Source organism: Columba livia, chromosome Z (genome assembly GCF_036013475.1).
Source record: "Columba livia isolate bColLiv1 breed racing homer chromosome Z, bColLiv1.pat.W.v2, whole genome shotgun sequence".
Taxonomy (NCBI): domain Eukaryota; kingdom Metazoa; phylum Chordata; class Aves; order Columbiformes; family Columbidae; genus Columba; species Columba livia.
Genome location: NC_088642.1, coordinates 744,930 through 759,343, shown reverse-complemented (window position 1 = coordinate 759,343; position 14,414 = coordinate 744,930). Strand labels below are relative to the sequence as shown.

At 50.2% G+C, this 14,414-nt stretch overlaps 1 protein-coding gene across 1 annotated transcript; it reads right to left on the bottom strand.

Annotated features, from left to right (window-relative positions):
* Positions 1 to 2,255: 2,255 nt before the first annotated feature.
* On the bottom strand, positions 2,256 to 14,397 carry LOC135577378 (thioredoxin-like protein 1). Its single transcript, XM_065046739.1, has 8 exons — positions 14,197 to 14,397; positions 11,332 to 11,428; positions 10,318 to 10,491; positions 9,161 to 9,283; positions 8,722 to 8,791; positions 7,978 to 8,150; positions 7,625 to 7,729; positions 2,256 to 2,508 (listed from the first exon to the last, which is right to left on the bottom strand). Exons 1-8 carry the CDS (start codon positions 14,292 to 14,294, stop codon positions 2,479 to 2,481), a joined length of 870 nt encoding a protein of 289 aa, XP_064902811.1. The 5' UTR covers positions 14,295 to 14,397; the 3' UTR covers positions 2,256 to 2,478.
* Positions 14,398 to 14,414: the final 17 nt, after the last annotated feature.

The following is a 14,414-nucleotide window of genomic DNA, read 5'->3' as shown; positions in this document are numbered from 1 at the left end:
CCGGCCCCGCCCCTAGCCACGCCCCCTCCGCCGGGCGCGCTCCGCCGGGCCGGCAGTGCCACCTGCTGGCCTCGAGCGGAATAACCCGCTCCTGCAGGTCTTTGCAATAGGAAAAATAAAACCTGCCTCGCCATGTAAATAAGGGCAGCCATTCTGAAAAGGTGCAGCACTCAACGGTAGGAAAACCGCTATCCACCCAGCATGAAGACTGTCAAAAGATAGCCAAGAGTACAGTCAATGCCGGTCAACACAGCACGGGTAACACCGCTTTAATAGGCTCAGCCTACAAGTAACACAAGCGCTGTTCAACCTACCAGCTGAACCGGCGTGTTGCTGTAAAACACAAGTGCACCCACAGATCACCTGCAGCTTTTCAGCACTTCACTGGAAGCCCAAGAGCCCAAGCTTTGCTGGGCACAGAGCAGCAGGAGCTGGGGGACGCAGACAAAGCTGCTCCCTGGGCTGGGCTGAGCTCACCGGCACACCCAAGGCAGAAATCGTCCTGCACACACACCCCACTCACCTCAGCAAGAGTCCCGAGCGGTCCCACAGCTTCTTTCACCTTCCTGTCCCATGGGAACGCAGCCCCGGGATGTACAGAAGGTTCCGAAGGGAGCGGGGAATGATTGACCCCGAGGACAGGGAACCACACTCACCTGGAGCCCGGGCTCGTGAGAATGTCAGCTCCACAGCCTCAGCTCTGCAGGTCCCTCTCTTCAGACTCCGGCTCCGTCACCCATAGGACCAAATCCTCAGCGTGACTTTCCCACCAGCCCGAAGCCCAGCAGCGCTCACCCCACGGAACCCAGCGCCACCAGCACACGGCAGCTCCAGCTCTGCCCCATGTGCCATTCAGCGAGACATCTGAGTCACCTCTAAACATTTATTGGGCTCTCTGTACATCGTTACGGAAGGTACGCATCAGGCAACCAAAAAAACACAATAGAAACTTGACTAACCTTTTACAAACGTGAGAACCACCAGGTTATCAAATCTCTCAGGTATAAATATTATGAGGTAAGCAATACTTAAGATGAGGCACTTAATAACCCAAAAGATAATTAGTATACAAAATTATAAAGAGAACAGTTGTTCATGTTGTCCTCCGTTCTATTTAAAAATGATTCTCTATATACAGTGTTCCGTGCCTTACGCCCCATGAAGGAAGTGGGGGATGCCACGTGCCCAAGGCTGCCTTCCACCGCAGACGGGTACAGGTGCGGGTACAGGTGCGGGTACAGGTGCGGGTACAGGTGCGGGTACAGGTGCGGGTACAGGTGCGGGTACAGACACACGTCCCGGGACACAGGAACAGGAAAGCGCCGCTCACAAAGTCTCTTTTTCCAGACAAGCCCCAGTTTTCCGTTTGGAGAAAATATCTGCGCTAACAGAGACACATTACTTGGTATTAACACACAGATCAGCCAAGCCAGAGCAGAACCACCCCACTGTGTTCAAGGAAGGAATGCCAATTAGGACAGGATTTAAGCCTTAGTGGGATTTATGGTAATTAGAAATGTAACAAATTTAACTTTACAAAGAAATTAATTATGCCAATTAAAACACTTAGCAAGTTTTACTGGGAATTTATACAATATTATACGTATACAGTGCTGATCAATGCCCAATTTATTAACATCGCTTAGGGCACATTTCCAAGAAAACTTACCAAAGCAGTATAGGAATTCTAATTAAGATGTTTAATATTCGCAAGAAACATTTCCTTATCAAGATCCAGAGAGAAGGAAATAACCCAATAGAAGAAATAACGGATTTCTGTTAAGGCGGGGTGCACAAACATCTAAAGCCCCATAGCTGCACAGCTCGCTTGAGTCCACCCAAAAAGCAACGTCAGTATTTTCTAATAATATTAAAGAAGCAAACACTTGCACAAGGCTCGGTTCTCGGTGCTGAACGGCTCGTGACCAACCTGCACCCCAGGGGAAGGGACTGAGACGCCTCCTCCAGCGCCCTTCGAGGCGGGGGAGGACACGGAAACTTCCAGAGCAGGTGAAGGCTTCCCTGCCCCAGCAGCGTCTGTTTGTGAAACAGCGGCCCCAGGTGCGCCCGGTCTTAGGCCGAGCAGCCGGGGTGTTCAGGTGGCCTCTGAGGGGCACGTTTTACTTACGTCCCACATCCTAAACTCTCTGAACAAACGCGAGCTGCATTATGTCTTCTGTTTCTACAGACGAGCCAGTCGAGCTCTGAGGTTTGAACGGAACAAAGGAAGAGCCACAGTTACTACAGTAGCAAAATTAAACTTGGCAAAAGTAACGCATTTTATTTACAAATACATGTTTGAGGATTACAACAGAAACACGCTAGGGAAACTGTCTCAACAAAAGCAATGATTTATTGGTAATGGCATTAAATGAAACAGACTGACAGTCTCTGGTTATGGTCAAGCAGTTATCCAGGAGCTGTAGATAAGTGGAGATCTGATTGCGATAAGGCCTTCCTTCCCGTGTCTGCTGCGTCCTAGTGGCTCTCCCCCTTTTTGCCAACTACCTGATAAGAGAAAAACACAGAAACACTGCTGAACTGAAAACAGTCCTGCCAAGGAGTTCTTAAGGCAAGTCTCAAAATAAGCGAGTGCAACCGAATCCTCAACGAGGTGAATGCACCTAAGCATGCGTTACTGTAGCGCTGGCAGAAGCCTGGGTCCCGCTGAACGGGTAAGAGGGACGCACGACAAACTTTGTTTAGTCCCCATAGGGACAGCAAAGCGTCGGTCCAATCTGGAGAAGAGTTAGGAGACAGGAACTGCAACAGAACAGACCATGCTTAATATGCTATACACCAAGCATCCAACCTTCATACACTGTACAAAACATTACAGTGGGAAGAGAACCACCGGGTGCTCAAGCAGAAGTGTGCTCGTTTCCCCCGGCACCCTTGCTATGTACCTCACTGAGAACACTCCCCCTGTAACGGGGTTCAAACCTATGCAGAAGTCCTGAGGCCACCGGACTTTGAGCTGCTCCTCGTCAGAGCAGGATGTGTCCCCGCGGGGCTGGGGAGCGCGGCACTGCCACGGCAGCGGGCCCCTCGGCGTCACAGCACCGCTGCTGCGCACAGCGGCACCGCGCGCCCCCGGCAACACGCACAGCGCCAGCGCCCGCGCAGGACCGCGGCAAAAAGATCCATTTACAAGCCAAAACCAAGTAAAGCCTTAACGATTAAGACTTCAAAGTGCAGGAGGGAGCCCGGGCAAGGCGCCGAGTCCCAGGTCCGTTCCGTCCCACCAGAGCAGCACTTGTGGCTCTGACTGGTGCTGCCAGAACACAGATTGAAGATGACACTATGGGAGCAAAGAATTTCCCTTTAGTGCTTGTAATAACACTGAAAACCTTCCCTGTATTCTAACCAATTGACTCCTAGAGCAAAAGCGCGTTCAGTATCAATCACCTCTGCAGTCAAGCGACAATAAACCGCACAAGACTCACGCAGTCAGTAGTGATCTCACAAAACCAAACCACCCTTCCCCTTGCTGCATCTCTTGTCAAACTTCACCACATTTTTCCCTGCGCAGCAGCTTTGGGTCAGCTGGGTTACCAGCGTCACCAAGTAACTGAGATCTAACCCCAAAAAGTACTTTTAAAGACCATTTCACCTACAAGGAACCCTTGACCAGGAGCATTTTCCAAGCCGTAAATTTGAGCTAATGCTTCTGGTCAGGAAAATTCCAAACCCACAATGTGAGGCAAGAAGAATAAAAACTGGAAGCCCAAACACTTGCGTTAAGATCCAATTAATGAAGTTAAAAAAAAAGTTAAACTTGTCAAGAAGCAATATTTGTTGTGTGTTTCCAAAGCACCAAACTGTGTTCACACCCAGATTAAGCCAAAAAGAAAGAAAAACCACAGTTAAAAGATTAGGTGTTAGCAAGTGTGGAACACGAAAATGTTGCTGTACCAGTCTGAGGCAGAAAGGGACAACTGGCCCATGTGTATTATCTGTGAAAATCAATCACACCGCTATGGATATTCTGCGATCACAGCTCAAAGAAACCCATTTCTGACCACCCCACTCCCCAAGAGCAAGCGGGACATGTAAGCAGAAACCAAGCAGCTGTCGCTGCTCCTCTCCCAGCAGAGCCGCCGCCTCCCGTCTGCGGAAACCGCGGCCGCCCCGCGCACGCTGCGCGGCTGCGGCTTGGGAGCAGCCTGCGGCTTTGGGAGCAGCCCGCGGCCGGCTTGGGGAGCAGCCCGCGGCCGGCTTGGGGAGCAGCCCGCGGCCGGCTTGGGGAGCAGCCCGCGGCCGGCTTGGGGAGCAGCCCGCGGCCGGCTTGGGGAGCAGCCCGCGGCCGGCTTGGGGAGCAGCCCGCGGCCGGCTTGGGGAGCAGCCCGCGGCCGGCTTGGGGAGCAGCCCGCGGCCGGCTTGGGGAGCAGCCCGCGGCCGGCTTGGGGAGCAGCCCGCGGCCGGCTTGGGGAGCAGCCTGCTCGCCAACCCGAGCACCGGCCCAGCGCTCAGCCACGGCAAACCAACCAAGCCCAGGGCCCGTCACCCAGAGCAGCGCTGGAGACGCTCCGCGACCGAACCTCCCGGAGCAGACGTGGTGGTGGTCAAGATCTAAAGAAACAGCTTGAGCAACTAAGATTGGCGGGATGCTGCTGGAGAGCCCTGCCCAGGCCACACGCGTACAAACTCACCAGCTACGTTTTAAAGTACTGCATGGTTTGTCAAGAGAACAGTGGGAAGGAATTTGGTAAGAGTGAGAGGTAAAGAGAAGTGTTTAAGGTAAGACTGGGAGCGGAGGGGAAAGGCGAGTGGAGTCAGAAGGCAGAGAAGGCTTTTCCTGGCGGCAGGAGGCGCAGAGAAGGCGGCTATCGCGTCAGTGCTGGGCCGTGGGAAGGGTGACAGACGCGAGATGGGCAGAGGGAGCAAGGGAGCACTGCAAGACCACTTCAGCCTTAGCATTACTGTTTAATTTCTTCTGCCTTTTTAGTTCTTTAGAAATGGGAAGTTAAGCTGAAAAGCAAACAAACAAAACATTACAAGAAAAAAAAGCAGCAGCGTGTAGTGCAAGTCAGCAGTTCCGAGTAGACAGCAAGCCCTCCTGCAGGGGGGACAGAGCACCCCCGCAGCCTGCCGGGGCTTGTGCTCCAGCCTCAAAGCTGCGCAGCTGTGCGCTTGGTTCTTTCACACCAGAAATCAACCAGGAGTACCCGGGACGCGGATGGCTGCAGGCCTCCCCACACACAACAGCATGGCTTGCGTGCACCACAGCTCACAGGAACCCAGCGCTAACTTGCCAACCAAGAGTAACCCTCCAGCACCCTGACACCGCGAGCCGCCTCCCAAAGCCCCGAGGCCGAGCAGCAGCGGTCTCCAGCACCAGCTGCCTCCAGCACCAGCTGCTGCAGCCCAAACAGCCTCCACTGGGGGCGTTCGCACGGCCAGTTATGCCCTAAGTCAGAGCCTGCGCAGCCAACAAACAGCAGCACGAACTCTTCTAGCATTAAAGACACTTTAAAAACAAACATGCCTTTAAATCAAGCATTTTGGAATATACTGGATATGTATAGGAAGGGAACATTCATCCTAGCCCTCTGCTGGGACAGGCAAAACCCCGTCTCTCCCCACTCCTGCCTGTGCTTCAGTCCCCGCACCGCAGGCCGTTCTAAGCGGGAATTCTCTCCTTGGCGTCCCCCTTTTCCACCACTCCAAAGACTTCCCTCCTCCCAGAGGATCAAAGTTACCTTGTGCAAGAAGCAGGATACACACAACATATTAAAACAGGTTTGAAAGCAGCTTTTATAGCTTTACTCACTCAATCCAGCACCACCAACTACATGCAAAGGATTTTCCAGAGTGCGAGCCGTGAATCGGTGGCACAGCCCGCAGGGACACGGCAGAGCCCCCGTCGCTGGAGACGATGAGAGCCCAGCTGGGACCGGGCTCCACCTTCCTAATCACATTGCAATACTATTTCTATCGTAATTAGAAGAGAAACATGAACAGTAGAGACAGACTGCGGCGAGGCAGCGAGACAGATGAAAGCAGTGAGTAGTGTGGGTAACTACTCGAGGAGATGAAAAGAACAATAAGGTTTCCCAGTTAATCTACAAACCTAAATATAATTAGTGCCCAACACTATATTAAGGTTTCATAGCTGACAGGATCACTGGAAGAGAGGAAACCAAAATTAAAATTCCTAGGAGCACTGCAGCTCCGTCAGACTACACATCCCATTTGTTACGATGGAGTATTTCAACAGCCTAATACTGAAACTACACATTCAGGAAGCAAACGGGAATTTACATGTAGCGTCAATGAGGATCTGAATTGAGACAGGATTAGCCACTTCCTTGGTTAACGGCTGGACTACACAATACCGAAGGTCTTTTCCAAGCCAAACAATTCCAGTTCCACGAAGATCTGCCCCTCTGCTGAGCACCGCTCAGCTAATAAACTCCCGGTACTTTGGAAAGCAAAACTAACGTGTGGAGTCTACAGAGAACCGAAAGTGAGACAGAGAACAAATCCCGAGCCAGCCCTGTCCCCCTCCCAACAGCCCCAGGAAGTACTGCAGACTAAGCACGTTCACTGCACAGCTCAGTGCAAGAGAGCTGGACCAAACTAAAACATAAGCAGACTGTAAACCAATTAACATTTCAAGTCTGGGGAGAACTGCAAGTGCTATGTTAGGAAGGTCTAAAATTGATATCCAGTTAACTTCAGGACACGAGGATGACTTTTTCAAAGACTTCAAGTGTCATCGAAAAGCAGCACAACCTGTTAAACGTCTACTTGTTAATCTAACTATTACCTGCAAAATGTTAACTTTTACATGTAGAAGTTAAGATCACATTAAAAATACCAAGTAGACGACATGTGGGTGAGCATTGGTGTTTTCAACCTTCTGACGTTACAAATTCTGCGGCGTTTCAGTGCCACCGGTCACCTCCACGCGAGTCCGTAGGCAGGTGTGACAGCAGTATTTGCCCTTTTACAAAGGCTACTAAGCGCTTTACTTTAAAAAGACCTAACTACATTGTGAAAAACCTGTGAGTAGTGGTAAAGTTTCAGTCTTTTCAAACCCATTTCACAGTCTCGAAAAAAGAAAAATCACCAATTGAGAGTGGCCTGTTGTTCAGCACTGGTGTGTCTAAAACCATATTGTAACAAGTTGTTTCCTCCTTCATTTCCTCTTTAAAAAGCAGATGTTTAGTGTAACAGGCATCTTGTGACCAGATCTCAGGCTTAATGCTGCCTGGGGAACAAAACCCTTCAAAGTAGGAGTCAAGTCAGTCCCAAGGAGCCTGTTTAGTTTGTACGTGCAACTGCTTCTCCACTTGGCAAACCCCATCAGAAAGCAAGCTTCCAAATCAAGGCGTAAATCCCACAGCTGTCAAAAACCCAACATTGGCTACAGCGCATACAAGTGGCCAGTCCCTCAAGTGCCCATACGTACTTTCTTATCAGTTATTTTGACAAAGCTGCTGAACAAACACTTGTAAGTAAGACCAAACAGCTGTAAGATGAAGCTACACGTTTTCTTTTGGATGCCAAAACCACCTTAAGTTGTGGAGCTGTACTGCCAGCCAAGTGCATGTGTTCTGCCAACCCATTTTTGAGCAGATTTTAAAGCGTTCAGAAGTGCTGTGAAGAAAGGACTCACTCGCTTGAAGTCGTTCATATTTGTTGCTTGGACTGGAGTTCCAATAAAGGTGAAGTACGTAATTCTTGTTGTCTCTTCATCACCATGATTGGACTGGACAAACAACTGAAGGAAAAGACCCAAACACATCCTTGAATTAATACATACGAACATTAGGTGCCCAAGATTTTTGAGCTAACCAACACTTTTTCCAGTTATAAAGGTCTCTGTAACCTTTAGAGAAGCTACAATCCTCTTACTTGAAGCAACGATTATAGAGAATGCTCATCTTTCCTGGTAGTGGGTTAAAACCCCACACGCACAGCTTCCAAAGCCCAGAAGTTCTGAGCCCTCAGAGCAGCGCTGGTACTTACAGTGACACTGTTCACGTTCTGGAATTTCACATAGCGCAGCTGGATAATACCGTCTTCTTTGATATCATCTGCTGTCAGCTCCAGGGCCTGAGTCGGCTCACTTCTTTCTGCTTCTTCAAAATCCATAGATCGAGGCAGGTTGATAAAGATTTTTACGTACTTTGGACCTTGCCCTGTGTTAAAATACAGGAGCGGTATTCCAGTGTTTAAGTAGATTTTCAAAACGCTGCTTGAGAAGCCCTCGCTCGTCACAGCCTCCAGATGCTGCTCAGGGCCAGGCCGAGCTCCAGCAGCTCCGGTGCCTGCCCTGCGGGTCCCCCAGCGCCGCCCCGGCCGGCGAAGCACCCCCGAGCCGGACCGCTCACCCGCCTCACAGACAACTCCGCACAAAACACCCAGTAAAAACCCTGCAAGCAACAGCCTTGCTGGCATATCACACTGAACGCTTCAGGTAACCTTATAATGTAAACTGAGTTACCAGAACAACAAAGCTGCGCCTTTCAGTAGCTCCCACGTTAATTCCCAGAGCAAATCAAAGTTTCTCTTTGCAGCATAGGGAACAACAGCAACTCCTCGTATTTGTGCCGTACAAATACCCATGCAGGACGTTCATTCACAACAAACTTGCTGAAGCTACTGTGGGATTCTCAGAAGGTTCCAGGGACAGTGTCACTCTTAGAAAATCCAGCTAAACACAGGCAAAGCTTTAGTCTCAAAACACGACTGAACAGACACTTCACTCACCGTTATCTGGCCCCTGAAGTTTCATAGAATAAAGCTTGACAGGCTGGCTAAAAGCGACGGTAATAAGCAGCTGGGGAGAAAAGAGTTGCTGTTAAATGCTGTCTCCTCCATGCTTAAAACCAAACATAGCACAATAATTAACTAGAAACGAGTCTGAGCTTTGAAATCAAGTATTACCTCTGCTATATTCCACACATACGCTCGTTTGTCACTTTAACATATCAGCAAGTGCTGCTCGGCTCGGAATTTTTTCCATACATAAAGGGATGTGAAACTGGAAAGGCTACAACCACCTTTGTATACTAATTCTACTTATATCCTACTACCATCTCCCAGTCTTTCTCACACTGCCATCATGATGTAAAGCAGACAAGTTCTTCAAAAAACGCTTGCAGAACAGACCATCGTTGAAAACGGCACTGAAATATATCTACTGTACCTGCTCGTCACAGTCTGATTCCAAGTAGGTAGCGTCTTTACGTAAACAATTATCAAATCCGTGCTCATCACTCTCATTAAGACATTCACAGCCGGCTTTATTGATAAATGGCATTAAATCCATCTGAAAGGAAAGGCAAGAGCATCGCTGAGTGCGTGACAAGTGTGCCATCAACTCCTCCGGGATTAGTAAGCATCGGAATGAATGAAATCCTTCATTCAACAGACTAAAATAACAAGACACAGAAAGACTCAGGGGTTTATCTCACAAGATATCACGAACAAAAGCTACGAACGCTGTAGTACTCGGATGTGTCCTGCTCACAACCGAAGGGCATTTTCCCCTCCATTCCGCGTCCCCACCCCTGCAACACGCGCTTGCTGTTCTGAGAACAACAAATGGGGCTCAGGGAGAATTTTCAGACGCCCTTTAGATAACGAGAGCACAGCACCGTGAAGTCACACCACGACGGAGACACCGACACCGGGCTGGAGCTGTCATCAGCTCAACCAAACGAACCCAAAGCCAACACAAGTGGGCCTCCCCAAAAACCTGCTACACATTGCAGAACCAATTAACAGATCACCACTGCAGTTCCTACCGGCTCTATATGCAAAGCTAGCCTTACGTTACATCTTTTTCCACACGTATACCAATTAACTTTATGAAACCTTTCCCTGCTCCTTTCTCCATACACCCAGATAACCAGAAGTTTCTACCTGCAACTGCAGTAAACCAAGGCCAACTGGCACACAATGTGCCAGGCTGAAAATCACCTATTTCATATGTTACGGCCTGAAGACAGACTATTGTATATCACACCACAAGGGATCTGTGTACAGTCATAGGGCAGTCCAGACACGAAAAGCCAAGGGAACAACCAGAGCAACTTTTCAACATTTCTGACAGTCTTTTCCCATGGACATTTTTATGCTTTAAAAAACATTTGGGGGAGACAGTTACTGAATATGTACATTGTAATGAATTTTGTCTGAAAAAAGGAAGCCCAAGCAAATTACCTTCTTAAGGCCACAGGGTACTTGCGGTTTTGCCTAAAGCAGTATTATTTGACTAAAAGTATGTTTAAAAAGCAAGAGATATTTTTTAAACATTGTGTTATGCAAACAAACAATGGATCAATCTAAAGAGACACATACATATCCTTTGGGAATATCTGTATCTTCATTGTTTCCAGGGTCATTTTCCAGGTGCTGTTTTATTTTCTCTTCTAAACCCACAGCATCTGCTCCTTGGTATTGGTCGATTCGCACTTTGTTTCGGAAAAACAGAAATGTTGGTGTTGCCGATATATTGTTGGTGGCTGCTGTTCCCTGGAACGCAGAAAGCGGTTACAAGTGTTACCTGACAGAGAATTACCAACATCAGACAGGAAAAATGAGCTTGCTTACCTAGGTAAGAAGGCCCATACCAGATACCCATCAAGCTCCATCACCTCAAACATCACAGACAACAGTTCTTATTTTATAAAGAGCTTCGACTCTGACAACAATTTTAAATTCATTTAACTTCTTCAGAGCCTCCCCAATAGCTATGGATCTGGGCATTCCTTGAATGGACTTCACACTGTCACTGTTATGCACCCACGGTAGTTTTTCCAAACCTTTCCATAATTTAGTGTCATTTGCAAACATTGTTCCCACTTTCATATTCATCTCCATTATAATTTGTAGTAACTCAAGACACTTCCTTTCAACATACCATTGTTGATTTTTGTCAACAACCCTTAAGTCAATCAATAGCTCACCTGCACCACTGTTGTCTGTTGAAAACAGCTGAGTATCACTTGAGTGGAATCTCCCACTCATCATATCAGTTTATTGCATTCTTCCCTTTGCTCAAGAATTACATCAATATCTGTTTGGGAAGGCTTACTCCTCACTTCACACTTGGCAGTATTATGTAAATAGTAGGAGCAGCAGGAACTGTTCAAGCCCGAGTGAAGGATGCCACTTGTCTAAATCCACGTGGTGTTTGTTCACATCTTGTGCCTGTCCCCAGTTTGGAGAATTTCACAGCACGGCTATTTGTGATTCAGCAAACGCGTCAACAGCCACAGCAGACAACGGGCTGAACGCTTTTCCTTCAGTTTCCCATTCACTCCCTTGTCTGCTCCTCCTCTTGGAACTGAAAACACGGGTTTGAATACCAACCTGGCACTGATGTACATCTACTTCCAAAAACGTTGCCTGGGGATACTTGTTGCTCAGCGCGTTGAAAGCTGGGGCTATCCTTAAACACGGGCCACAGCTGTGAAAACAAGCACAAAAAACCACGCACTTGAAGTTAACCGCAACTTTTCTTGAGAAGCATCAGCCCCAAACAGAATTAGCACGTTCACGTTCTTACCGATATCCTTGGCACATGTGCAAATAACCTTCCTACCTGGCTGACAGATGGTGAGCAATCCTGCTGATACAATTAAGAGTGACATTTAGAAACACATCACCGAGTGTTAAGTCCCGCTTCCGCAGACAGTTTCAATGTCACATGATTAGCTTCGCCTATTAATTAATACCAACTTCATATTTTCCAGCCTGTTTTAGCACAAGCCAAAGTCCTGCTAACTGCAGTGACATAAGGGAGGGCCAAGAGTCACTTGCTTTTCCTGTAACAGCAAAAAAGCTCTTAGAAGAAAACTAGTACAAGCACTCCACTTATCACCTGTGAGAAAATAACGTCCACAGGAAAACCTCTATGCGTGATTTGAAATATTTAACAGTACTAATGTATCAAACCTTTGCCAGGAGTGACACAATCTTTACTCCATTAAATCTCACTTACTACAGCTGTAACCAGCTAGTACCAGACTTTCATTTGGCCCTGGCCGAACAGACCCGCCTTCTGCTGACTTCACTGTGTCAACCCGGCTGGAAACGGGGACTTGTTAATTATTATACCTGTGCTGGCACAGATGAGGTGTACAGACACAACCATCCCGCAAAGGACTGTTCTCACAACTCAGCTTGTTGTGAAAGCAGCAATTAAGAAACGAAACAGCAAAAATCCCCCATGGGAACTCCTTCCAACAGCACATAACATAGGCCGCATCTAAACCAGAGAGCTCTGTCAAGGCCAGCGTGCCAGGAGGCGCAGCAAGACACGACCTGCTCCAGCTTTCCTGACGGCCCGGGTCGGGACCCGCAGCGGCGCGGCAAGCCGACCCGTGGGGATTCATATCCTGAGCCACCAAGTCACTAAACCAACGGGAACCTAAAACACCGGGTTGTCAGCAGCCAGGACACATCCTGGGCGCACGAGCAGGCGGCACGACAGGGCTCAGCAGCACCGGATGAAAGTCGCTGACTTCGGGAGAACCCCAAGCCCAGAACTAAACAGGAGCGACCAGACCCCAGAGGTGTGTAGCGATGCTCTTGTCAGCACCCATTTGGTGCACAGCTGGCGGCTCTTGCAGCCTCTTCTACCTGAACGTAACACCTTTCAGAACATTAGACCTGAATTCTCTTGAGCTCCAGACAGCCATTAGAAGTGGAATGGTTTAACTGTACCTTTAAATACAGAGTGGAAAGATAAAGATGAAGATCACTGGCATTAAAGCCAGGGCTTTGACAGGCGCACTTTGAAGGCCAGGACCCCCAGCACTACCACTATTCTCCCCAGTTCTGCAAATCACTGTGACTAACAGAATTGTCAGGCTTGCCTTTGGCCGCCAATTCACCCCCGTTACACCCCAGTTCACAGTATCACAGTATGTTTAGGATTGGAAGGGACCTCAAAAGCTCATGCAGTGCAATCCCCCCATGGAGCAGGAACACCCAGATGAGGTTACACAGGAAGGTGTCCAGGCGGGTTGGAATGTCTGCACAGAAGGAGACTCCACAACCCCCTGGGCAGCCTGGGCCAGGCTCTGCCACCCTCATTGGGAAGGAGTTTCTTCTCAAATTTAAGTGGAACCTCTTGTGTTCCAGTTTGCACCCATTGCCCCTTGTCCTGTCACTGGTTGTCACCAGAAGAGCCTGGCTCCATCCTCCTGACACTCCCCCTTTATCTATCTGTAAACATGAATGAGTCCCCCCTCAGTGTCCTCTTGTCCAGCTCCAGAGCCCCAGCTCCCTCAGCCTTTCCTCACACGGGAGATGCTCCACTCCCTCCAGCATCTTGGTGGCTGCGCTGGACTCTCTCCAGCAGTTCCCTGTCCTGCTGGAACTGAGGGGCCACAACTGGACACAAGATTCCAGGTGTGGTCTCCCCAGGGCAGAGCAGAGGGGCAGGAGAACCTCTCTGACCTACTGACCACCCCCTTCTAACCCACCCCAGGTACCATTGGCTTCCTGGCCACAAGGGCCCAGTGCTGGCTCATGGTCACCCTGCTGTCCCCAGGACCCCCAGGTCCCTTTCCTTTCAGTTGTACTTCACAGTGCTCTCGAGGAGGAGCAAAAGAACACGGGTGTGCCCTGGGCAGGAAGGATGGAGACCCAGCCAAGTTCCAGGGAGGAGAACGCCGTCTGAGCGGGCACCGAGCGAGGCGCAGGGCGTGCCCACCGGCCCCGGCCAGCGCAGGGGCTGGTCCCAGGGCTAAGCTTAGCGCACCTGCAGAACAGGGCCAGGGAAGCTGGTCCAGCTGCAAAGCGGCAGATTTAACACCAGAAACAAAAAATACCATTCTGGTACTACGACTATGCTTACACGCTACTAACAAAGGGTGTCACTAGTGCTAAAAAAACAACAGTTCACAGCACTTACCCACAGCAGCTGGTCAATGACTGAAATAATACAGCTTTCTGTCCCCAGACTGCACTCCCCAGCTTCGGAAGCTCGCCTCAGAACCACATAGAACCAGCAGACGCCCCCGAGGCCCCAGCGGTTCTCCCGGCCCCGGGAGGCCCCGCAGCCCCGGGCCCGGAGCGGCCTCCGCTGGGTCAGGCCCAGCGCCGCTCCCCGCAGCGGGGCCGAGCCCGCGGGGATGCGGCTGGGGACAGCGCGGAGCGGCGGCCACCGCCCCGGGACGCCGCGCTCACCGCGAGGGCCCCGGGAGCCCACACCCCGGCCTCACTCACCCCCGCATGGTGAACTTCACCACGGCCAGGCGGGAGCCGGCGGCGCTGAGCTCGGGCTGGAACTCGGTGTCGTTGGCGATCACCTTCACGCCCACCATCCTCGCCGAGCGGCGGGCGGCGGAGCCGGCCTGGCTACTGCAGCGTCACGGCGGGAAGCGGCGGCCCGGCATGCACGGCCCGGCATGCACCGCGCGGCGCAGGCGCGCCCGCCGGCAGAC

Excerpts from the sequence above, each read along its gene's own strand:
- LOC135577378 (XM_065046739.1), bottom strand. The coding sequence starts at position 14,294 with ATGGTGGGCGTGAAGGTGATCGCCAACGACACCGAGTTCCAGCCCGAG. Across the intron at positions 11,429-14,196 it reads GTGAAGTTCACCATGCGGGG|CTGTGGCCCGTGTTTAAGGA; the intron begins GTGAGTGAGGCC and ends TTGTTTTCACAG. Across the intron at positions 8,792-9,160 it reads AATCAGACTGTGACGAGCAG|CTGCTTATTACCGTCGCTTT; the intron begins GTACAGTAGATA and ends TTTTCTCCCCAG.